Genomic DNA, 27793 nt, shown 5'->3' with positions numbered 1-27793 from the left:
TTCTAAGGCATTTTTCACATGCTCATTGCTTACAAACTGGTATTCATAATGACCTTTATAGGTAAGATTCCTCTTTAGTTTTACTCTGATCATCAGATCATCTGCTTCACATCTTGGAAGAACAGTGGTCACTTTATCAATGCTGGATGGAACACATACAACAGGCCCATGAACTCCATTCTGTCCCCCTTTTGGTAATGCAAGCATTTTCATGATTGGAATATGTTGTGCAATGAGATGTTGTTTAAGAGAATTTAAACACTTTAATTGTGGTGGAATAGGTTCCAAGTGGAGATTATCTGCTACACTTTCTGCTGGAATTTTCCCACCAATAAGTTTTCTGTGACATGTATAGCATATCCATAGTGTAGATGTAGGACCTTCACACAGTGAACAATCAGCACCACAAATGTTGGTGCACACATGAAAGTTATTATCTGTTATACACTTATTAGCAGCTGAAGCAATATGAGTACCTTTGTGTGAATAACTCTCTCTATTGCATGGAATTACTTGTTTTTCGAAAAGCTGTCGATGAGAAACTGAACACACATATTCTGAACCATGAGCAATTGCATTTCTGAAACACTGAATTACATTATCCATTTGTTTTTGTTCATTGTTACTCTGCATTCTTGTTGCCCAATTCCTTTTTTTCAGATTTTCTCTGTGTTCTTCATCTTCTCTGTACTTTCTTACACTTCTTTCTTTTGTAGCTCTTTTGTGTTTATCTTTTTCATATTTTTCGATACTGTACTCTTTCACCGCATTTCTGTGCTCCTCACCATTGTCATATTTTCTCATACTGTACTCTTTTACTGCATTTCTGTGCTCATCGTTGTCATATTTTTTCATACTGTACTTTCACTGCATTTCTGTGTTCTTCATCCTTGTCATATTTTTCAATACTGTAGTCTTTCACTGCATTTCTGTGCTCCTCATCGTTTTCATATTTTTTCATACTGTACTCTTTCACTGCATTTCTATGTTCTTCGTCTTTGTCATATTTTTTCATACTGTACTCTTTCACTGCATTTCTGTGTTCCTCATCCTTGTCATACTTTTCAATGCTGTACTCTTTCACTGCTTTTCTATGTTAATCTTTTCCATACTTTTCAATACTATGTGCTTTCACTGCTTTCCTGTATTTTACATCTGCTTTGTACCTTGCCATACCTGCTTGTTTTTTCTTCTCTCTAAATTCAGTGGTTAAAAAAGTGGTTATTTTCTGTACCACAAATTGCAAATGATAAAGCTCTGAAGAAACAGTTCCCATCACCTTTTATGGGTTGGTTTTGACAAGGTTCACCCATTGAATTAACATGCTCACCTTGTAATACATTGATACTGTATTCATTTTGCAGACACAACTGAGAACATAACTGATCACACTGCTGTAATGTCAGAGGAGAAAATGACAACCTACGAGGCTCAGTTTGCCCAACAATAAGTACATCATTTGATTCAGAAGTGAATGCCACATTGGAGATTGTTTCGGAGATTGTTTCCATTACATTAATACCCGTGACCTCAAATTGACCATGTTCACTTGTGTTTAGAGATGAGGCCAATCTACAACAGTGTTCATGTACGTCATTGACAGTTTGCAAGTAAAGTACTATGCTTGTACCATTTGGCACTGCCATACCTTTAGCATTTCGTGAATGGGCGTCAAATACTGCAAACTTGTCATCAGCCTTGGTAACTGCAAATGTAGATGCTGAAAATGTCACAAAACATGCATCAAACTGTGCCATTGTTATGTCTAAAGCATTTTTAAATGGTACCAGGAAGTGAATATCATGATCCACATTAGTTGTTTCCATTAATCCAGTTAAGGATTTACCAGGTGTTATGGAGAACACTTTGTCAAACACATCAAGAACATTCAGCAGATCCGACACTAAAAGATAGTGATCCTGTACTGTAACTGACTTTTGTATAAACCCATACAATTCATTCCCTATGTGGAGAATGTTATCAAGATCTTGTGCTGCCCATGAAAACACATTTTTCATTTGACTGAATAGTATTGCAGCTAGGCTGTTCACTACACATTGCCTTCCACTATTTTCCAAAAACTGAGGGTGCCCTTGATGAAACCATCCTCGTATAGAACTCACATTTGGTGGCAGTGTACACTTTTCTTGCAGTTTATCAATGTCATGTATTGCATTACCTGTCAGTTCAACTGTCCTTGATCCATTTCCCAATACAGACCTATTCAGATGATCTTCAGTTTCACATGAATTCAATTGCAATGATTTAAACTCACAAGCATTTATTTCAAATATGTGCCTTTCGGCGAATTTATTTGCATTGTTTATTTGTTCATATTTATTAGCATTATCAACAGCCATAGGCAAATTGTCCTTGCAGGGTGGCACGTTGGCCTCAGTAGGCAGCACATTGGCCTCATTGGGTGGCACGTTGGCCTTAAGGGGCGGCACGTTGGCCTCGTTCAGCAGGTCTATAGGGGCATCATAAAAATTTCCCTTCTTTACCACAGATTTTCTCCAATTTTTCTTCCTTGGCATCTGAAACACAAACACAAAAAACAAGACAAAGTTAGGAACATTATTCTCACCCATCACTAAAAAGCACCTACCAACAGTGCTCAATTAGGCTCTATCGTTGGTATAATGTGCAGCCTATGTCCACAATATCTGTTGTAAATAATCTGATCAATATGTGAGTATTTAACCATTAAGTGTCCCAGCAATTAGCAGAGAAACATATGTCTACTAATGAAAGATTATTAAACAGTCGTAAACCTACTTAATCTGATAAGAACTGATTAAATGGCCCATTTTTAATACACTGTAAATTATAAAGCTGGTGAAGCACAAAGGGAACTTCGAGCACATTAACTTCCTCTGCTATTAGGACTTTTCTCAACACCGACACCATTTTTGTTCTGTTTAATACTGTACTTCCAATGCCAAAGCTGTCCACCCACCGTATGCACAGACCGTGATGTCACGTGCAGACTCCTGCAGGCTCCAGCACAAAACTGTTGTGAACGCAGCCAATAAGTAAACGAAGGACTTGACCTCTATCACATGACTAAAACCAAACATACAGGTCACATTCGTATAGTGCAGTTTCCCGCAGTTCTGTGTAGAAAATTTGCGCAACACGAACCGTTTGCTGCCGTTTTGCTTAAGAACATCACACATGGTCATATACATCATTACAAAGTGCTACCTCTGTATTATTTTGTGTATATGTTGACTGTTTCTGAAATATAACATTAAATATATCACATCCAATGTAAAATTTGACGACTTCAGGGTACTAGTCTATTAATCTCTAAACATAAATGCCACATAAATGAATTAATGACTACACAGTTAGCCAAAACACAACACAATAACATGTTCTCCAAACACAGACTTTCGTGATTGTGCAGATTGTGTCTACTGCTTTGCAAAATAATATATGCTATCTTAATGTCTTAGCCCAATTTTTATTATGTATTTCACATTGGCACATGAAATGTGCAAATGTGCTACAGTTCAGCCATAGCACTTACATTTATATTTGATCCCTCCCCTTAACTCATGCCTACATGGATGTTTAATGTACACCTATAATTAAGATGTCATTTGATAAGTTACAAACCCAGCAATATGAGGTTGACAGATTTTGCTTGTGATTTTGAAATAATAATGTTAATTTTAACATGAGTGCTACTAGTCTAAACCAAGATCCTTAAGTGTGCCATTGATATGATGGGTGTCTGTAACTGTCTACTTTCAATATTTATGTACAACTTAGCCCAAATAATTGGTGTCTGTAACATATAACCACTGAAATACAAAATGTGCCTACATGGTTAGATTAGTATTTTTTTCAAACACCAACTGCTATTTTGACTTTAGTTTGGTATGTGCTGCAACAACTATCATTCAATTTTAGAAGGTACAATGTCCATAGACTAACAAACAATTTATATATATATATAGGTCTCGTTCTACACCATTTTGAATACCTGTAGAATCACAGCAGAAGTTAAAATATTACTTAGGCACGCCAATGTGTTAACAAGTATTACTTCATCTTGAAACCAACTGGTAATGTAGACTGTATAATTACATTATATATTAATTATATAATATATATATATATATATATATATATATGTGTGTGTGTGTGTGTGTGTGTCTAATTTATATACAGCTCTGGAAAAAAATAAGAGACCAGTTAACATTGTTTTCTGAACTTGGAGCGGCATCTTAATTTTTTCCAGAGCTGTATATTTAAGAGCACTTCATATAGCCCTACTAATACCACAGGCAACTGATACGATTATTTACATACATCCCTCGCTTAATATAATAACTTGGCCATACAGAGTTTCGTAGAAGTGAATGACTTGGCATTGTGTTTTTTTATGTTTTGATTGACTAATAGAATTCAACAACTAGATTTTGTGGATGATCAATCACAGTTTTACTGTTTCTTTCTTTCTGTACATGCAGTCACATCCAAGCCAGGCATCCGGCCTTCATAACAGCAAGAAAACATTGCTTTATTCAACAGACAAATAAAACAATAAAATAAAATAATAATGAAACAAAGTGAGATGCGTTTTAAAGTAGATCTTCTGAAATAAAGATACAAATGCTCGCTATTCATGTCCAAACATAAATCACAAACATCTCTACACCAAAGTCACTCCGTTACAACCCAAGCACAAATATATTTATATTTCTTTTAACCGTAATCTAACATTTTCACCCATTATAACTCAAAAGGGAGTTTAACAAGAAACTATTAATTAATATCAGTGGATAATAACGACGGATGGCAATTTTAAAGTAAAGATTTAATACAGATAAAAGGGGACAATAATTTCATGTGGTTTACCTTCGTAACAGGAACAAAACATTAACCTATGACCTCTGGACGCTCACAAATAGAGGGTAAATAATATCTTCCCCTAGGGGCTCTAAATTAAAACAGCTACCCCTTGTAGTAATACAAACTGTACTCCAGGCTACATTTACATATAAACTAAACTAAACAGCAGCTGCTTTATTTTGCTGTACACTGTATAAGTTAATATATATACAAATTAAATCATAGTTTTATGAGGGGGGGGGGCATTATTAGTGCTCTTCTCTCTCAGTGAAATTGTAACATATGGTAACATGTTATATATTCATCTGTGCAGAATCGCTGGCTCTAATCAATAGCGTTTAAATTGTGAAGATAAGACATTTCCTGTGTGAGCTACACCCGAAACAACGGACAACGGTCAGGCGGAATAGTTAAAAACGAATTGCCGCTATTTGCCCCTTAGTGATATACTTTGCTTTTCCAGGTGTAAGTATATATAACGCACACATCATTAATCAATGTGACAACCAAATGAAATATCAAATAAACATTTAAATGAGGTTTAGAAGGTAACTACGAATGTATAATCTGCAGCAGTTATGAGCTGCTTACAGTTTATTTTTATTTGCTTGCTTTGTTTTAGTACACAAACTAGTCAGCGATTATTTCAGCTATAGTCAAAAAATACCGGAGACAAACCGAAAGTGTAACAAAAACAATAATTAAATGTAATGAACAACACACAGCATTTCAAGATATTTAAAGACACACAGGAAAATGAACAGTGGTACAACAGCAATGACTGCCGAATCTGTAGTGGTGGGTTATTGCTTTCAATTGAAAGTCATTTCTAACTGAGATCGGCTGGATCCTGCATCAGTTCCTGTTTAAATAGATAACGATGCAACACGGGGGGCAGGACTTTGTCCTCTTCTCTCTCAGTGAAATCGTATCTTATGGTGACATGTTATATACTCAACTATGCACAATTTCTGGCTCTACACAGTAGAATTGAAAGGGTGAACGTAAGACATTTACTGTGCGAGCAACACTCAAAGAAAACGAACCAACTCACTGAGGCGTTCAATATTAAAAATTGGAGATATTTGCCCCTTAATGAAAAACATTGCTTTAACAATCTGTAATTATATGTAACGTGCACATCAGTAATCAATGTGCCAACAAAATGAAACGCAGTAAACAACTAAATGAGGTCTGGAAGTTAACTGTGAGATGCAGCAGTTCTAAGCTATACAAGTTTATATTGATGTACACAAATGAGACTTGTAGATTAAACTGTTTACTCATTTATTATCATAACAGAGCTATTAATATTATAACTAATTTAATTAAAAATGATACATTTAAATCAGATCAGGGTAGTTGATTTTTTTAGTTGTTGTGGGGCCCACTATGTAAAATTGAATATTGTTGTTCATCGATATCGCATTTTCTATTTGTTTGTTACAAAAGATAACAATAACTAATTTAAGTTTCCATTATTTTTCTTTTGCCACTGTTTATTTTCTAATTCTTTCTTAATCGTAAAGCCTTTATTATTTTGAGGTGTTAACAGTAAACCCATTTAATTAATGTAACTGTGTGTGCATGAATGTTTTTGGGGAAAAGTGAACAGTTATCAAGTTATTTAGACCTGGGGGTTTATCATTTGTTTACTACTCTTATTTAAGGTGGAGGTATTATATAGCTTAAGTTAGGTAAGTTAAGAGTCTATATCAGACAGGGAAATCATAAAAGCTTGAAATAATAGTTCAGCAACATTTACAAAAGAACTCGGGGCCCGTACACATTGTATCGATTCAATTAGTGTCATATATTGTTAGGTGTTGAAGGGGTGTTACATAAATTATTAAAATAAAAACATGAATATGAAGAGTGGTACAACAGCAGTGACATTGCTGAATCTGTAGAGGTGGGTTATTGCTTTAATTTGAAAGGCATTTCAAACTGAGACCGAGTGCCACCGCGAGTGCATGACTTCCTGTTTAATGTTAACGATGCAACACGGGGGCACGACTTTGTGCTCTTCTCTCTCCGTGAAATCGTAATTTACAGTAACATGTTATATACTGAACATTGCAGAATCGCTGGCTCTATAAAGTAGAGTTGAAAGGGTGAACGTAAGACGTATTGTGCGAGCTATAACCGAAAAAACGGACATACTCGGTCAGGGGCTTAATATTAATTATTGGAGCTATTTCCCCCTAATGGAAAAACATAGTTTTTACAAGCTGGAATTATAAATATACACATCGTTAATTAATTTGACAACCAAATTAAACATCAAGTAAACAACTAAATAAGGTTGATATGGTAACTACGATTTTAAAAGCTGTAGCAGTGTTAAGCTGCTTAAAGCTTGTTTTTGTTTCCTTGTTCGTTTGATTTTTTTATAACAAGTACACAAACTAGTGAGGGATTATTTCAGCTGTAGAGAAACCAGGAGAAAAAGCAAGAGAAAACGAAAGTGAAACTAAAACATAGGATTAAATGTGATTAATAAGAAACATGAATATGCGTTTTGTAAAATAAATATATGAAAATGGACAGTGGTACAAGAGCAATAGCGTTGCTGGATCTGTAGAGGTGGGTTATTGATTTAATTTGAATGTCATTTCAAACTGAGATCACAAAGAGTGCATGACTTCCTGTTTATATCATGTTAAGGATGCAACACGGGGAGCACGACTTTGAGCTCTTCTCTCTGAGAAATCTCAATTTACAGTAATATATGTTATGCCCCGCTCATTATTGCTTTAAGATGATTGGTGTGGGTGGAGATTCTGGTGCACTACGTTTGATGGAAGAGATGTCACCTGACCTATAAAGCCTCCAACGGAAGTTTCAAGAGAACCTCCCTCTAAAACGCTTGTTTTTTTTTTTTGGTTTGGAGTTTTCTCTTCTTTGTTTCCTTTTTTTCAAGAAATATATATATATATATATATATATATATATACACGAAGCGTGCAGTGCTGCATTCTTGCTAGTGAGCGCTTTTATGGTCGTAACATGAAATGGGGGCTTGTCCGGGACCTTTTTGCTCCGATTCATTGGTGGGAGTGGTGTTGCTACTTTGTGTCGCGCACGCTTCTTTTGCCGCATTGTTTTTTTTTTTTTTTTTTTAGCTGCTATTTCGGATTAGAGTTCAGAGTCGCATATAGTAGTTTTTGTGCTGTTTTATTAGCGGTTTTTGCGTGCTGTTATTGAGGTTAATGTAGGCCAGTTTTCTGAAGCGCCGACGGTGGAGCAGTTGGATCGCTGCACTAAGGCGGAGCTTTTGGAACTTTCTACTTACTATGAAATTGAAGTTGTTAAGGGCAGCCGAAAGGCTGATGTTAAAGCTGCAATTGTCTCTGCATTGGTTGAGAAAAAGGTGTTTTCAAGCGAGCATGTTGTTCTACTAACTGAACTTTTTGAAAGCTTGATCAATGCAAATCTTACTGTGAATTTAGAAAAATGTGAGTTTGGGAAAGCTACTGTTATCTATCTTGGAAAAGTGGTGGGTCAGGGACAAGTGAGGCCAGTAAGGGCTAAGGTGGAGGCAATTGACAATTTTCCCATCCCTACCAGTCGTAATGATTTAAGGAGGTTTTTAGGGATGGTAGGGTACTATAGGGCCTTTTGTAACAATTTATCTGTTGTAACACCTCTTACTGATCTTTTAAGTGCTAAGGTCCGTTTTGTTTGGACCCAAAGGTGTCAGCAGGCTTTTGAGGGGGCCAAGGCTCTTTTAATAAATGCACCAGTTCTGGCTGCGCCAAATTTCTTCAAGCCTTTTAAACTGACAGTGGACGCAAGTGATGCTGGTGCTGGAGCTGTTTTGCTGCAAGATGACCTATGTGGGGTTGAGCATCCTGTCTGCTTCTTTTCTAAGAAGTTTGGTAAGCATCAGAGAAATTACTCGGTTATAGAAAAAGAAGCTCTCGCTCTGGTTTTTGCTATTAAGCATTTTGAAATCTATTTGAGTGGGTGTAGTTCTATCTTGATTTATACTGATCATAATTCTTCAACGTTTTTGCAAAGACTTGGACATACCAACCAAAGACTGCTGCGGTGGAGTCTGTTACAAAATTTTCCTCTGGTTGTGTGGCACATTAAAGGGTGTGATAACATCCTTGTTGGTGCCCTTTCTCGTGCCTGAAAATGTGATGTTATGGGTTGTTGTTGCTTATTTCTTTGGCTGTTTTATAATGAGACTTGGACATGTTTTGTCCTGGACTGTTATTTTTGCTGCTCCGTTCGGAACTTATAACGTTGCCCAGACTGTTCCTATTGCACGTACCCTGCTGCGGTTCTGTTTTTTTTTTTTTTTTTTTTTTTTGGTCAGGAAGAAGACCTCGTGATGTGCCTTCTCCTAATGGATAATTTAATCGCTGGCTCTATAAAGTAGAGTTGAAAGGGTGAATATAAGACATGTACTGTGCGAGCTAAACCCTAAAAAACTCGATCAGGCGCAATCGTAAAAATGAATTGGAGCTATTTGCTCCTTAGTGATATACTTTGCTTTTCCAGCTGTAAATATATATAACGCACACATCAGAAATCAACGTGATAACTATATGAAACACCAGTTATGCAACTAAATAAGCTTGAGAAGGTAAATGCAAATTGAAGAGCAGCAGCAATCTAAAGCTACTTAAATGGTTAAATTGTGTTTTAAAGTACACAAAATGAAACTTGGAGAATCAAGTGTTTACTACTATATTATGATATTAGATGTATTGATGGTATTACTGATGTAATTAAATTGATATATTTCAATTAAATAAGTGTAGTTGGTTTATTGAGATTGTAACTGGCTTGTTCCTTAAAATATTTGACCACAAGAGGGGGAACTTGACCATGAATACTCTGCTTTCCAAAACCTTTAAGCAAAAACTGTTGTCAACATGTCTTCATCTGATTAATATTTTTGAGTCTGAAACCATACATTTCTCGACTGCAAGCACCTGGAAGCCTCAAAAGTTGCCTGCAACTTCTAGTTATTATTTTTAATTTCCTTCTGCCAAAATATCTAATGTCCCTAAAATGCTCATACAGGCATGAAAACTCACGAAACTCGCAAGTGTTGTAGAAACCACTTATACCTACAAATGCACTGAAAACTGAAAAATCTTCTTCTCCAAAATCAACTTACACATGCATATGCCACTTCATACACATGCATACCTTATGCCCCACTATGTTCATCAGAAGTTCCTGGGGCGCACGCTTTGTCCGCCATGTTGCATTCTCTGATTCAAGCTTTGGTGCCTTCTATTCCATGCCACTTATACCCACTGTGCCACATATTGGTATGCATGACACTAGTACAGTGTAGAGCCCTGCATTTCAGCCCGAGCCCGACGGGCCCCGACTTATTTACACCCCTAGGGCCGGGCTTCGGGTAAACTTTTACGTCATAGTTCACATGCGGGCCGGGTATCGGGCCTGTTTTAGGCTCCTCCTCCTTTTTATATTTTAGACATAAAAAAAACAATGGAAAGTTGATGATGGTAAAACAAACATGGAAATATGTTATATAATCTATCACACTGACACCCATGACACAGTCTGCTCACGCACACAGGTTTCCCATGGACAACACGAGAGCATGCTACCGTGCCTGTGCAGACCGGCTCGCACGGTTTTTAGTGTCCCCGCCACCGGCAGCAGCAGCGAGCGCCTTCAGCACAGCTGGAAGAGGACAGAAGAAAGCAGGACTGGACTGAAACCTCCACTGTGGATGCTGTGCTTTTTCTCCATGATGCTCTGTAAAAGACTGTTCTTCTGGCTGTAGCCAGGTTAAGACTAGGAGGTTGTCTTGTTTTTTGTTTGATTGGACTTTATTTTCATTAGTCTAACTGTTGGAAACTATTGGAAATAAGAATGGCCATGTTCTGTGGTGACGCATTGATTTTTGAGGTCAGGTAAGATGTTTTTATTTTTATTTTATGTGTTTAGATCGTACAGCCTGTTCGTTCGTTTTTCCTCACGCCATTGCGAGCAGCAGAGCAGCCTGGTCAGCTTGTCAAAAATGCCTTTTTACTGTGGTGGTGATAATAAACATTTAAACTAACATTGTGTGATATGCTTGAAGTGTTTTATATCTATCGATTTTATTGTAGGCAAGTCAAGTGGTGAGTTGAGAGGCTAAATTGATCAAACGTGATCAACTCGCTGTCGGCCGCTGGCCACTTGGGCATCACTTTAAAAAAGAAAAACTGCTCCAAACATTTTTCTAAATTAACTTAATAAAGAAACAAAAAGAAATATAACTACTTTGCCATTAAAAACAAAACTTAACTATTTTAATGGCTGCAACAGTAGTATAGGCTGTGTAATGGGGAGGGGGGAAAGAAACCGAAACACGGTCTCCAGTCAGACTCGGGCCGAGATTGTGATGAGCTGTCGGTCAAGGGCCGGGCTGGGGCCTGAGCGTCTCGGGCCGGGCTCGGGCCTAGATTTGAGGCCCGCGCAAGTAGTGCTGGGCGGTATACCGGTTCATACCGAATACCGGTGTTTATTTTTGTTATATGAATTTTTAATATACCGCAATACCGGTGTATGTCGCTTAAACAACGCTCGGAACGCGGCGTGGCGCGACACTGTTTGAGAGGGGTCCCTTTTCACTGTTGCACTGTGGTGAAGGCACAGGCTGTATGTGTTACTAAGCGTGACGGCGAAGATGGATAGGATAGACATTGAAAGTTCCGAAACTGAAGCTGTAGAACAAGTAGAACGTGATGACACAGAAGAACTTGCGCCAAAAAGAGGAACCGTGTCTGTTGTTTGGAGGTTCTTTGGTTTTAAAAAATCATACGACGACCAAACGACTATTTATGTTGTTGGGCTAAAGTTGTCAACGGAGGCAATTTGCTCCGCCACCTTAGCCACAAACATGTCTTGGAATATAATGAATGCATGAAACTAAGATCAGCGTCCTCCACATCAGCAGGTAACACTGGAAAAGAAAAAGAAAAGTAGAGTCGGATGTCACTTGAAGACGCGTTTGCTAGAGGGACTGCCTACGACAAGAAAAGCAAACGGTGGATCGAGACTACAAACTCTATCACTATGCGCCTAGCCAAAGACATGGTCCCGCTTAATACTTATAATTTATTTGTTTAAATATTTATGCAAGTTGCCTTTGCATGCTGTTCAGTTGTTAAAGAAGTCCACACTTTGCAGTTATAGGGGAAGGGGATTGTTTACAGTGAGGGAAATAAGTATTTCATCCCAAATCAATCAGCAAGATTTCTGGCTCCCAGGTGTCTTTTATACAGGTAACAAGCTGAGATTAGGAGCAGTGGAGTGCTCTCTTTGTAAACAGCATCATTTTGTGGGGCCTTGCAAACCTGTATACTAGTGTGGAATTTTTCTACAATATTCACTCATCATGACAGTAAAATGGAGTGCTCCTAATCTCAGCTCGTTACCTGTATAAAAGACACCTGGGAGCCAGAAATCTTGCTGATTGATAGGGGATCAAATACTTATTTCGCTCATTAACATGCAAATCAATTTATAACTTTTTGGAAATGCGTCTTTCTGGATTTTTTTGTTATGCTGTCTCTTACTGTTAAAATACACCTACCATTAAAATTATAGACTGATCATTTCTTTGTCAGTGGGCAAACGTACAAAATCAGCAGGGGATCAAATACTTTTTTCCCCTCACTGTACATGTGGCGGTCACATGGTGCTGCCGCCATATTGTGATTAGTGTCACATGAAATGCTACAATAATCTTCTCCAAAACCAACTGACACATGCATATGCCACTTCATACACATGCATACCTTATGCCCCACTATGTTCATCAGAAGTTCCTGGGGTGCATGCTTTGTCCGCCATGTAGCATTCTCTGATTCAAGCTTTGGTGCCTTCTATTCCATGCCACTTATATCCACTGTGACACAAATTGGCATGCATGACCCTAGTACAGAGTACTACCAAGGTTGTTAAAGACAAGTTGCCCCAGTGAAATCATGGGTGCCGTGGGCTAATGTAAAAAAACGTACGCCCCGCTTTAGATACATTACACATTTCCTGCACACTGGAATACAGTGCACACAAGCTCTGCACATAATTGATGCATGCAAGCAAAAAAATTATATTATAGTCCAGTGACATTGAAATACACAGTACAACTGGCAAAAGATTGAAAACCTCAAATGTATACTTCAATGGATTGAAATTGAAAATTACACCTTTAATAACACATGCATTTAAACTACAAATGCCTGCTAAAATCTGAAACCTACTGATACAGCTTGGAAGCCTTAAAAGTTGTATGCAACTTCTAGTTTTTGATTGCATCACAAAAATGATCAGTGATAAACACATTTTAAACAGCTACACCAGCTGACCTATTCAAGATTCAATATTCTTGTCGCAAATTAATTAACATAACCCACAAGACCTGGAACCAGTTGCATTAAAGCCATAATCTAGTCTTAACTTCAAAGCATGCTTTAACTAGAATGTAGTTTTGAAGTGAGTGGATTTCAAATCCTGCTTGGGAGTTAAGTATGCAGCCGGCTCCTAGTTGGTTATTCCGTTTATAAAAGGGATACAAAAATCCCAGTTAACAATTTAAAGTTCCGGGAACATTAGGATAAATGGTTCCCAGAATGTTTTTCAGTTTGTTCCAGATTGTAACTACTCTCTGTGTAAAGAAGTGTCTCCCGTTTTCCATTTTGAATGCCTTGAAGCCCAATTTCCATTTATGTCCCTGGGTGCGTATGTCCCTGCTGATCTAGAAAAGCTCCTCTGGTTTGATGTGGTCGATGCCCTTCACAATTTTCAAGACTTGGATCAAGTCCCCACGTAGTCTCCTCTGTTCCTCTGTTCTGCAGCCGGCTCCTAGTTGGTTATTCCGTTTATAAAAGGGATACAAAAATCCCAGTTAACAATTTTAAGTTCCGGGAACATTAGGATAAATGGTTCCCAGAATGTTTTTCAGGAAAGTTTTCCAGACATTCTTATGTTATGATGATTATGTGCTCTTATGCCTTATACTGCAACATCCTATACTATTACTTTAAAGACCTAACAATTGACTACAAAAACAAATTAACTGGCACATTTCTTTATTTTGTATAGGCTCTGGGCAGCACCTGATCAAAACTTTGACAACACCCCTATCACACTTCACAACATTGTATTTATTTCTCCTAATCATACAAAAACAAAAGGCTATTTAATTAAAGTTTTGTAAAATGTGATCACGTCTGGTCCTAGAGCAAGTTGGTTTAAAGTGGAAAAATAACAAATATAAAAGTAAGGATTGTGTAGTTATGTATACATGTATTTTTTATATTAATGATAAAAACAAAAACAAGAAAATGAATATTTATAATTTCATATTTAGATTATATATTCTTAAATTTAGTTTATAAGCATTCCAAAGCCACTTGAGTCGATTCCATTTTCAATCATTTTTCATTCCCTGGCAATTACATTTTCATCCACTTGGTACTCCACCTGGAAAACATTCAAAAACAAAGGAACCCACAAAAAGTTAATTATAATAGTATGCAAGAGCAGATCAACATATGTAGTAATCATTGTGGTTGTTGTTCAAATGTTCAAGATGATCATATTGCCTTTTACTGCACTGTAAGATTTGAGTTAAGTTTAAATCAAATCAAAAGTTTGACCAACCAAATAATCACGTTTAACTGCCAATACCAGTTTTTAGTTTGGGGTATAGATAGGCTGACCAGATGACTGTGTGTTCACTTTGAAGGCTCACTAACGGGCACACAGTCTGCACCTGTTTGAGTAAACAAAGTACCTGACTCAAAACACTTGCTTCACAGACAGATTAATCCTGCACTGTAGCCAATGTTATTCTAGGTAGGGTAGAGTTTTGGGGATTCACTGTAAAATAAATCAACCGTAACTGTCTAACATTGCTATCTAACATATTTTTTTCTGTTCTTCAAATAATGTAGCCTTTATCATGGGACAGTTCATTATATTTAATTCAAATCGAAATGTATTAAGTAAGTGTAGCTAACCCATCCACCGCTAATTATAAATCTAATGCAAAACTGCTCACAAAAACGAAGAAAAAAAACCACCATCGGTACCAGGTTTGGAATTCTTGATCAGCGTGTGGGTAAAATGTTTATTTAATTGACGTATACAAAAATGTTTTAGTACTCATGCATTTGTTTATTTACGGTGGCTCTCAAAAGTATTCACCCCCCTAGGACTTTTCCACATGTCATTGTGTTACAACATATAAATCAGAATGGATTGTGTGTGGGTGGGCGGGGTGCATATGTGTGTGTTTTTCAGTGTGTGTGTGGGGTGTGTGTTTGTATATGGGGCATGTGGGGTGTGTGTGCATTACTTGAGTGAGTGAGTACACTCAGTACATCAGTACATTACTGATGGTTAATTATACAGTTCAAATATTTTTAGAATTGCTGCATCTTGGTTTAATCAAATTGAAATCTAAATAATTTTAACCATTAAAATAGCGTACTGCAAAACTCACGGTCATACGAGTCTGATCTCCTCCTTGATTCCCCAGTAGTTTCAGTTCATGGTGGAGTGTTTATCAGTGCTTCCAGAGCTAAAGAAAAAAACAATAACGACAGATCAAGAACTCATATACATCAAATTGTTAGGCATAATATACTGATTTAGATTTCATAATATATTTTAATTACATAATAGTGGGTGCAAAATATCTTCACCAAATTTTGAAAACAATCCTACTCAAATTATTATAAAATGGCTGAGATTATACATACCTTGAAATCGTTGCACCAGCCTCGTCACAGAGGTATTCTGGAGCATTAGATCTTCTCAGGGATGCGTTCGTTATCTGGGATCCCCAAATTGGAGTAACTGGAAATAAAATGAGGCCCTTAGGAACACCCTCCTCAAACTAAAACAACATAATATGTAAAAGCGGAATAGTTCTTTGGAATTCACAAGTTCATAGCTGTATTTGTTGATTAAAATTGGTTAGAAATATTGTAATGTGTTATTCAACACCATTGTTAACCTTACAATATTTTGTCTTTGGCATTGGGATCTCTAAGTATTAGGAGAGTTTCCAGAGACAAAAGCAACAAGAGAATGTTGTGTTGGCTCCTACATTAAATGGTTATTTTCAAACACGTGTTGCGAAATAGTGAAAATGTACAGTTAGGTGCTTTAGGTAAATATGTAGACTTGTGTAGTGCTTTCTACAATTTCTTCTTTATGGAATTGTGATCACCTTCATCTAAAACAAACACAAAAAATGCTAGCATAAGAAATATGCAGAGTGTAACAAATAAATGTCAATACGATCATCACCATCACCATCTTCACTGAATCATATATTGAAGGTTTCTTCGTTTTTCGTGCAGGCAACACAGTCTTGTCAGTGTAGACATTAGAAGTTAGCTCGGCCCTTTTAGCTTAGGAAATGTAACAGTAGCTGGTTAAATCTTTAATTATACAATGTAACATCCTGCTGCTTTTCGTTGTTAAGAAAACTGTTGATTCCGTTGTCCATGCAACAGAAGGGCTGATGGAAAACTATGGAATGCCGTTTGAGTCAATATTAAATAAAATAAATATGGCTATGAAATAAATAAAATAAATATGGCTATGAAATAAATAAATAAATGCGGCTATGAAATAAATAAATAAATAAATAAATGAGGCAATACATATAAAAATAAATATATAAATTAGTCAATATATAAATAAATACTATTTTTTTATTACGTTTTTCAAAATGCCACATTTCTGTATTTCATGGCAATATTTCATAATGCCACATTTCAGAATTTCATGGCACTATTTCATAATGGAACATATCCATTTGGTATTTTCAAATGAATGAGGCGTGGTTTCTCACAGATTCAGACCAAAGCAACAGCACATTGAGTCTGTATCGCTGCTGTGCAGACAATACGGAGGACAGCGGAGGCTCTGAGACGCCGTGCTGTTCTTAGCACGTCAGACTGATCAACATAGTTTATCGGCGGATACTATTTTAGCCCGTATTGAAGGCTTTTTTGAAATACTCGTGCGGATAAGTGCTCTGGTGGCAAAAACACTTATGATACAGGTAGACGCCTAAGACGCGAGGGCCAGTAAACACAATTAAACATGACAATGATATACAAAGAGATGGGAGAAACGGAGCATGAGTGGCATATTTTCCACCAGAAAATCGGTACGACAGGAGACAGTGGATAGCAAAGTTGTTTGTCAGCAGTTAAAGTTAGCTAAAACGTTAATGCCAAAGTCTTTACACATAAACTTGATCAGTTCACAATATATAGTATATACTACTCCGTTGATCACATCCTTCTAATTACGTTTTATTCCGTTATTATTTTCATAATGTATGTTTCAGTAGTTTCACAACACCGATTAGCTTTGGGGCGGGGGATGCGATTTGATTTGATTTCGGCTGACTCTCTTGGCTCCAGGAGTGACGGGGCAGGATCCCTGTGTGACGTGAGCAGCAGCTGCTGGCAACACAACGCAACCTGCACTTTGGGAGTCGAGGAGGGATGAACGACGGTCGAACGCGCATTAAAATAAAAGTATAAGAATTAAGTTGCTTTTTAACCATAATTTGCGGTGCTCTGTACATATCTACTTATTCTGTTTAGTTATAATTATATTCCATTATATATGTAATGTATACATATAGGGGAAAATGCACGTTTTCACTGCTGGCTGGTGTATTTGTGCAATTCCAGAAAAAAAATAGGATTGTAAATCAGACAATGGGGGGTTAGATGCATCAGATTTATGTCATTGCAATTGTTGCTGGGCATCTTGTGGTGCCTGGGCAAAATGGTAAAAACGGACTTTTTGACTGTAAAATAAGGAAATTATTGTAATATGAAATGGAAGTCAAAATTAAATAAATTTCTCCACAGTACTGGGGAGAAGGATAAACAAAAATCAAAGGCAACTGCTGACACTTATACATCTTCATTACCTAATGCATATTATGGTCCATGACTTTTGGAGAAGTTGTTTGGTTACTTTCTTCCTGTTATTCTGATTTGGTCTGATTTTAAGGTAAAGACTTTTTGAACAAGAAGATTCACCACATTGAGTTTAACGGAGAGAATGATCCTACTGATTTAATTTTACAATTAAAAAAATAGGTAAATACTACCGACTTTTGTAAACAGGTACAAGCAACACACGTCAATACTCGTGGCAAGTGTGGTAATACAGTAGTGACTTCTAACAACGAGTTCACGTCTATAATGCATACAAGGTTAACGGATGTACCAATTACTGTTGAAAAAGTATTCAATGCTGAATCAATAAAAGAAGCCCCACAAAAGTGTGTGTGATGGGGTGGCCGGGAATTGAGGCTCAAAGATGGAACCACAGGTAACAAAAACAAGACTTTTATTGAAGAAACACAAAGTAAACTGGCATGAAGGCCAAAACCAAAAGTGAACAAAACAAACTACACACAGGATGTAAACAGTCTTCACTGTGGTATTACAAAACACACACCTTGCTTGCAGTCCAAACTCTCGAACCCCTGATGCTTTGCGCACCCAAGTATGGTCGTCACCATAAATGTTAAAATGTGTGATGGAAAACAGACAATACAATTTGAATTCCATTATCTAACATGTAGGGCAATCAGTCTCCCAAGGTAATTATTGGTCAGTATTAATGAATGACCTAAATCATTACATTGTAATGACTGGCTATTTGTCAAACTCAAAATTTAGTAATGAACACAGAAAGCCGTTTACATATCATATGGATCGTCTTAATTGTACAGCAGCAAAAAACAATGATACATTAGTTTATTGCAGGCACATTATACATTTCCAAAGATAACTTTTAAGAATATCCATTTGAATTCTGAAAAAATAGTCGGCCTGCACACATCCAAATTTAAACACCAGACACGAGTTTTCGAATATCATTAACTTAAAGGCTTTAAAAAAAAAAAAAAAAAAAAATCTTTCTGCCCATTTCCCTGCAGACGATATGTTTTTTATGAAACTGTTATTCACATCTGTTTAATGTGGAGAAAGCCATGTGTATACTGCTACATTTAGTTTGCCTAACACATTGGAAATATGTACCGATGGCTTAGACAATTATTTGTTTTTAAAATGCATTGACACAACAGATATGGTTTGTAAAAATCAGTATCTCTTTCCATAAAAACTGACATATCTACACATTTGGAGGACAGCACCCTATAGTAACTCACAGTAGCTCTCACCAGTATGTAGCCCCTCGACCTTAGTCGGGCGGGAGCTGCACTGTGGGAGAGAGCAGCCAGTCAGTTCACATTTTATAGTTTATTTTGGTAATTTTATCAATTAAATACATTTAAATTTTCAAATGATTTGAAATACAAAAAACCCATAAACGCACATATATAAGTAGATAACTGTGTAAGAGAAAATTCCAAAGCCACTTTTATGTAGCTTATGAATTGAGACGCGTTAAGCAATTTTACTCGTAGCCCTTTCATCAATGTTTGACCAGATTTTGATATTGCAGATGTCAGAAAAAAACACCACAGGTGATGTGAATGGTATTGCGAAGTTATATCAAATATAAAGCTTGGGTATGAACTGCTGATATGTTTGAAAATTAAACCAGATTTTGCGAGGTCCTGTGAGGTTCTGCGCACTTCTTACTGCGTATGTAACGTGTATTTGATATTGATTGTGTTCAGTTAAGTGCCTGCTCTTTTGTATAGGACTGGTAGGTGTGGGTCTTGTCATAAGAAAAGTTATGATCCAATGGTTAGTAGAGTAAACCATGTTAAGCTATTCCCACATTCACCGCATTTAACATTACGCACAATTCACCTTGGTTACAATAAGGATTAACACGTGGTTATGTTTTAAGTACAGTTAACCACCTTAAGCCCTTTCCACATTAGGCAATATTCACATATATGCAGCCCTTAACATCATAATCGTATTGTTAATGTTACTTAAATGTTTCCATACTTTATTGATGGCATTAGGAAGTTTCCAAATGTAAACATACACAGTTAGAAAAGTAATGGTCATGTGTAAAGCACATTAGGCTTTTTTCAGGATTAGGCCTTTTAGACTCTCCCGTAAATATCACGGCACTACAGCATGATTCTCTTTTAATCTCTAAGTACAGATAATGTTGTAATGGTGTATTCGATGCTACCACAGTTTGATGTGCTAAGAACAGCACGGCGTGTCGGAGCCTCCGCTGTCCTCCGTATTGTCCGCACAGCAGCGATACAGACTCAATGTGCTGTTGCTTTGGTCTGAATCTGTGAGAAACCACGCCCCATTTATTTGAATATACCAAATGGAAATGTGGCATTATGAAATTGTGCCATGAAATACTGAAATGTGCCATTATGAAAAACATAATTAAAAAAAAAATACTATTTATTTATATATTGAATCATTTATATATTTATTTATATATTTATTGCCTCTTTATTTATTTCATAGCCTTATTTATTTATTTATTTATTTATATTTATTTATTTATTATTGACTCAAATGGCATTCCATAGAAAACTACCGTACAAGAATTTTCAAAAGTGTATGCAATCAACTTCAGGAGCAGGACATAGATCCCAGTTTCATTGGTGACGATGTAATGAAGGAAAACTTTTTTGAAGGCATTGATACACAATTTAAGCTGGGCAGATATGCTAGAAACCACTTCAGTTATGTTGTAAGTAAAGTACAGATCTTTCTTAAAATGTAATTGCATGCAAGATTAAGCTTAATCACGTATATTTCAGTAACAAATAAATAAATACAAATTATTAGACTGAATGACCTATTTTAATATAGTATGTAGTTTTATGTTCTATAATTGTAAGTATTGTAAAAACTTTGTTCAAAAAGCATACATATATTGTATACACTTATGCATGTCTCAGTGATTAATACATATACTGCTCAAACTAATTAAGGGAACACTCCAAGTGCAGAAATCAGTGTTAATTGTTCCCTTAATTTTTTTGAGCAAGTATATAAACATTTTGATTTAAATATTTATTTTGAGAATCAAGATTTAGCCAGGCACAAATAAATATTGAACTAATTCTTAAATCCCATACAAGTTAAGTCACATATGTATATTATATAAATATATGAATAGTCATTGTGTTTCTTTGTACTTTTCTATTTGAAGGAACCCAAAGAAGTAGTTCTAGGGCACAGAATTGGACATAAGAAAAACCACAATAAGCCAATCTGTGACATGATTTTTTCCATTCCACTATATGCGGATCCCTCTGTAGTTAGAAGTGTGTGTGATGGGCATGTATTCAGATCTCATTCCCTTTTTGTGGAACATCAAACAGGTTTACAGATATTGCTATATTACGATGAAGTTGAGGTTGACAATCCAATTGGAAATAAAGCTGGTAAGCACAAACTCAGAATGTTTTATTACACTCTGGGAAACATTCATGCCATATACAGATCTAAACGGGAAGCAATATGTTTACTGATTATTATAAAATCACAGGATAAAAATAAATATGGCATTGACAGAGTGTTAAGAGAAATACAAGCAAATCTAACAAGTCTTTCTAATGGAGTTGAAATGCATGGTAGAGTTGTCTATGGTGAAGCTATTTCCTTTAGTGGAGATACGCTGGCTGCTCATTAAGTGGGTGAGTTGGCTTTGCATTTCAGAAATGCAGGCACTGTGAGTGTACTTCTGACAGAATGCAAAACCACTTTATAGATTCTGATTTTGTTAAATATAGCCGTGAAATGCATGAAGCTAGAATAGCTGAGATAGAACGTGCAGCAACAGAAGATTTGAGATGTTTTTTGTACAGTATATGGCATGAATCGAAGAAGTGAATTAACACATTTTCCTTATTTTAATGTCACATCAATGCTCCCTGAAGATATCATGCATGTTATTCTTGTGGGTGTCGCACAAATATGAAGTAAAAGAATGCTTAAAGTTTTGGATACATAATGCTCTTAAATTGAGGTAAGATGATTTTAATTTTAAAATAAAACATTTTGATTATGGCAATGCATGCATGAAAAGCAAGCCACAAACCCTACAATACAGTTGCTTAGATCGCGAAGATAACAAACTTAAACAGAATGCAGATGAAATGTGGACTTTACTGAAACATTTATTACTTATACTCAACCAACTTGATATTTCTGATGGTCCACACTGTACATTTTTAAAGGAACTTGTGGAGATAACCCATATTGCTTTAAGTCCATGTGTGTGTGTGTGTGTGTGTCACAACATTAGCATGTGTTCGTGTGCTAATTAAAGAGCATCTTAAACATTTTAAACGGTTGTTCCCTCATCTAAATATTATTCCAAAACTACATTATCTTCATATTCCAAAGCTGATATCTGAATTTAGTCCTCTAGTTCATGTTTGGTGTATGTGATTTTGAAGGCAAACATTCTTACTTTAAACATCTTGCAAAAAAACAATCATATAAATATATGTAAATCCTTGGCAGAACGTAACCAGAAGAAAGCTGTGTGAAAGTCTTTCAAAACGGCACCCCATATTTTCAAATGAAAGAGAAGTTGGTAGTTGCAAGGTGGTAAATGGTGAAGAAAGAAATTTGGCAAAGGAAAGAATGACAGCATTTAACATTGAATATAGTGACACAATTTATACTGCTAACTGGGTTAAAATTAATGGGATTAAGTATTGTTGTGAAAAGGCCATAGTAGCTTGTGGCACATCACCAGAATGTAATTTTCTACCTGTGTTTGGAAGAATCAGGTTCATTTGGATTACAAATTCATATACATTTTTTTCAATACAGCTGTATGACAGTTTAATTTGATGAAAACAGGCAATGCTATGTTATAGAGAATCCTGACCTTCCAAGTAGGTTTGAGGTTGTTTCTGTAAATCAGTTGTTGGACCATAGTGTGTACAACATATGCTATGTTAAAAATGAAATGCTAATTCCAATACATTATGATTTGACGGGCAGAATAACTGAATGGGAGTTAAAATAATACTGTGTTCCATTAACATCTGTTGGTACCACAGTATATATTTTGTGCCAACATTTTTTTTTGGTTGTTTGTTTCTTCCATGCAAAATGGTGCCAAAAATCAGTTTCTAGTACAATGATTCCCCTACTCCCCCCCACCTCCCAAATACTGGGGGACAGTACAGGCCTTCATTTTTACATTCATAAGGAAAGTGAAGTGCTCCTAATCTCAGCTCGTTACCTGTATAAAAGATACCTGTGAGCCAGAAATCTTGCTGATTGATAGGGGATCAAATACTTACTTCCCTCATTAACATGCAAATCAATTTATAACTTTTTTTAAATGCGTTTTTCTGGATTTTTTTGTTGTTATTCTGTCTCTCACTGTTAAAATACACCTGCCATTAAAATTATAGACTGATCATTTCTTTGTCAGTGGGCAAACGTACAAAATCAGCAGGGGATCAAATACTTTTTTCCCTCACTGTACACTATGGGAGGAATAGAACAAGATTAAGTATCGCATGAGAAAGACCTAGGAGTCTATGTGGACTCCTCACTTTCTCCATCCAAACAATGTGGGGAAGCAATACAAAAGGCAAAGAGGATGTTAGGATATATTGTAAAAAGTGTAGAATTTAAAACAAGGGAAGTAATGTTAAGACTGTACAATGCACTAGTTAGACCTCATCTGGAATACTGTGTACAGTTCTGGGCACCACACTACAAGAAGGATATCGCTGCTCTAGAGGCAGTTCAAAGGAGATCAACCAGACTTATTCCAGGTCTGAAGGGAATTTCCTACTCGGAGAGACTGAGGGAACAGAACCTTTTCACCCTGGAACAGAGGAGACTACGTGGGGACTTGATCCAAGTCTTGAAAATTGTGAAGGGCATCGACCACATCAAACCAGAGGAGCTTTTCTAGATCAGCAGGGACATACGCACCCAGGGACATAAATGGAAATTGGGCTTCAAGGCATTCAAAATGGAAAACGGGAGACACTTCTTTACACAGAGAGTAGTTACAATCTGGAACAAACTGAAAAACATTCTGGGAACCATTTATCCTAATGTTCCCGGAACTTAAAATTGTTAACTGGGATTTTTGTATCCCTTTTATAAACAGAATAACCAACTAGGAACCGGCTGCATACTTAACTCCCAAGCAGGATTTGAAATCCACTCACTTCAAAACTACATTCTAGTTAAAGCATGCTTTGAAGTTAAGACTAGATTATGGCTTTAATGCAACTGGTTCCAGGTCTTGTGGGTTATGTTAATTAATTTGCGACAAGAATATTGAATCTTGAATAGGTCAGCTGGTGTAGCTGTTTAAAATGTGTTTATCACTGATCATTTTTGTGATGCAATCAAAAACTAGAAGTTGCATACAACTTTTAAGGCTTCCAAGCTGTATCAGTAGGTTTCAGATTTTAGCAGGCATTTGTAGTTTAAATGCATGTGTTATTAAAGGTGTAATTTTCAATTTCAATCCATTGAAGTATACATTTGAGGTTTTCAATCTTTTGCCAGTTGTACTGTGTATTTCAATGTCACTGGACTATAATATAATTTTTTTGCTTGCATGCATCAATTATGTGCAGAGCTTGTGTGCACTGTATTCCAGTGTGCAGGAAATGTGTAATGTATCTAAAGCGGGGCGTACGTTTTTTTACATTAGCCCATGGCACCCATGATTTCACTGGGGCAACTTGTCTTTAACAACCTTGGTAGTACTCTGTACTAGGGTCATGCATGCCAATTTGTGTTACAGTGGATATAAGTGGCATGGAATAGGGAATGTCCTACTCGGAGAGACTGAGGGAACATAACCTTTTCACCCTGGAACAGAGGAGACTACGTGGGGACTTGATCCAAGTCTTGAAAATTGTGAAGGGCATCAACCACATCAAACCAGAGGAGCTTTTCCAGATCAGAAGGGACATACGCACCCGGGGACATAAATGGAAATTGGGCTTCAAGGCATTCAAAATGGAAAACGGGAGACACTTCTTTACACAGAGAGTAGTTACAATCTGGAACAAACTCCCCAACAATGTGGTAGATGCTGAAAATTTGGGAACATTTAAAAATAGGCTGGATAGGATCTTTGGATCACTCGGTTATTAATGGACACCAAATGAGCACGATGGGTCATATGGCCTCCTCTCGTTTGTAAACTTTCTTATGTTCTTATTAGAACATCTACTGCTCAACGACAATCGTAAACCTTTCAGAAAACTATACTGTGCTGTATTGCTGATGGGTTTATTAATTTAACATTCAATTAATTAGTCCGTAATCCGAAAAGCTGTCCATCAAGGACATTGCCCATTGGATCCGTTAAAACCTCACTAAGAACACAACCATTCCAGTTTCTTGCACTGGTGTACGTCTCACACGCCACTGTTTCTTTAACTCCCCAACTACAAAAATAATATAATAATAATTTGCAATAATCAATTGTATTTATAATGCGCTTTTCTCATAAGTCAAACAGTCAAAACCGACAAGATCAAACAGGCAACACCGCAGCAGCAACTCAAGAGTATTTAAAACTTGCAACTAAGAGAGATCCTTAACAGCTTTTAAAAAAATGTGCGTTTTAGCAAATGTCTTAAAACTATGGAGTGGGTGCTTCTCAGAGTGTTGCGCAGCCGTGGAGCTGCTATGCTGGTGTAACGTCGAATTCAGTGACCGCAAGAATTCTTGTGACCAGGGGGATGTGCAGCAATCTCCGCTGTCTGCCTACGGGAGAGCGTAATCACTCGCTCACGGCGCAAAGCGCGTCATTGTGAATAGAGCATCCGCACTGCTGCAAACAGCGAGTTTAGCGCTTCTGCATGGCGCATATCTGTCTTTGTGCAATTGTACATGCTGAATGGATTGTTTAAAAACAACAGCAGCTATACAAATTGTCTTATTACTACACAAGTAATACCACTTGCAAACGTATGCAGACATCATACTTCAGCGACATAAATGCAGTACGGTCTTCTAAATGTTTATTTACAAATAAATAAGAATAATTTAATTCCTGACAGCTTTTCACAACTATCACACACAGGTGAACAATATCAGAAACTTTGAACTTTGAACTTTAAAGGCGATTATAATGGTAAATTAGTTGCTATCTGTATGCATACTCGACCACTTTTGTGACTCTGGTATGTATTTGCTGTCATTAAGGAAGGGGGTCACCATTTTTTCCAAGGGGCACAGTTTCTTACAGCCACTGGAAAATGTGGTGACTCCCCTGTAAATCAGTTTTCAACTACTATTCAGATACAGCCACTTTCTTGATGTAATACAAATAAAGTATTGACAAAACTTGTACTAGTTTATGATTTATAAACCACTATTTTATCAGTTTGCAGAGGATGTGCTTGGAGGCAGACCAACCAACTTTACCCCCTAAAGGGAATCCATTGCCATAATCCGGAAGTCATCAGGTAGATTTAGGTATATAGGGTAATAGGACAGTATGAGAGTTAATACTGATGGCAGCAATAATTAATCTGTAACATACTGCACAAATTAATTTGTGGGCCAGTTCATGAAGCTGCCTTTAAAAAGTTAGGTTTAGCTCAAATTCTCACAATTGACAGTTAAAGTTGTGTGAGTCTGTTAAATCTAAACCATGTTTATTGCATATGCATTGATCATTTAATTGTTCTTTTTTGGGTGAGCAGCATCATTGCCAGGTTAATCTTGTAATTGTCCACGGTACAGTATAGTGATGTTTCACAATAAAATAAAATAAAAATATATGAAAAATGCATACATGAACAACAAACTACATAATCTACAGTAGTGAAACAGTCTGGTGGTGGTGTTCTAACTATTTCTCACATAAGAGACTGCAATATTTGGTGGCCACTAAGAGGTTAGTGATCTCGGGAATGATTGTTTACCAAATAATGATTAGTTGCATGTTTAAAGACAAATAAATGGGCATGATGAATTTACACATCTATAATATGAGGCAGAAGATAAATAAATGATGGAGGATAGGTCTAAGAGTATTAAGTTGTGTGTAGTGTTTATTGGTTTGGCCTGAATACTGTTTTATCATATATAGAAGCTTCTAATTAGTCATGATATTACGGGGGAATGAAAAGGGCAAAGTTTCTGTTGTGATTCATTTTTGGGTTTCATTCTTTGTTCCTCTAATAAATTATGATTGATCACACAAAAAAATATGTTGATTATTCAGATGAGAGAGAGAGACACACTAGCAGTACAAGTTTGGGCATTTTTGGAGAGCTCCTGCTTGATTTACAGGGGGGTCACCAATTTTTCCGATGGCTGTAAAAAAAAAAAAAAAAAAAAAAAAACTGTGCCCCTTGGAAAAAATGGTGACCCCTTCCTTATTGACAGCAAATACACACCGAGTCACAAAAGTGGGTGTGTATGCAGGTTGGAGGGGGACACACTAGCAATAAAATTTAGGGCATTTTTGGAGAGTCACAAAAGTGGTTGAGTATGCATACAAATGGCAAACAATTGACCATTATAATCTCCCTTAAAGTTCAAATTTTCTGTTATTGCTTCACCTGTGTGTGTAATAGTTGTGAAGAACGGTCAGGAATTAAATTACTTACAAATAAGTACATAAACAAGATCGTACTGAATTTATGTATGATGTCTGCATATGTTTACATGTGGTATTACTTGTGTAGTAATAATAAATTAATATAAACGAGTGTCTTAATGCGTTTGTTGTGGTCTGTGAAAAATACATGTACATCGTACAATTCATACATTTAATTACCTACATGAATCCTTGCGTTAATTGGCAGATACCCTTACCCGGGGCGACTTACACAAAATATATATTTTACAGTAAGAGCAGATCAAATACAGATTAACTTCAGTACTAAGAAGTGCAACTTTAATTATGTATATAAAGTTTGATAACCTACAGTAAGAGTACATATACTTACATCCTATAGTAAGTGTAACTA

General features: G+C 36.6%; 1 protein-coding gene across 2 annotated transcripts in view; it reads right to left on the bottom strand.

Annotated features, from left to right (window-relative positions):
• Positions 1-2303: 2303 nt before the first annotated feature.
• LOC136753034 (early growth response protein 2b) overlaps positions 2304-27793 on the bottom strand; it is a 54999-nt gene continuing 29509 nt past the window's right edge. Inside the window, exons 3-5 of one of the 2 annotated variants that reach the window (XM_066708827.1) lie at positions 15618-15714; positions 15359-15436; positions 13924-14334 (exon numbers count right to left, since the gene is read on the bottom strand). In XM_066708827.1, coding sequence (XP_066564924.1) covers positions 15400-15436; positions 15618-15714 — 134 coding nt within the window. In that variant the 3' untranslated portion in view covers positions 13924-14334; positions 15359-15399. Of the gene's footprint in view, positions 2538-13923; positions 14335-15358; positions 15437-15617; positions 15715-27793 lie in introns of those variants that run through there. The other variant, XM_066708828.1, reaches the window with a different exon arrangement.

Source organism: Amia ocellicauda, chromosome 7 (genome assembly GCF_036373705.1).
Source record: "Amia ocellicauda isolate fAmiCal2 chromosome 7, fAmiCal2.hap1, whole genome shotgun sequence".
Lineage (NCBI taxonomy): Eukaryota > Metazoa > Chordata > Actinopteri > Amiiformes > Amiidae > Amia > Amia ocellicauda.
Note: the sequence above shows the minus strand (reverse complement) of the source record. Positions and strands in the feature narration are given on the sequence as shown.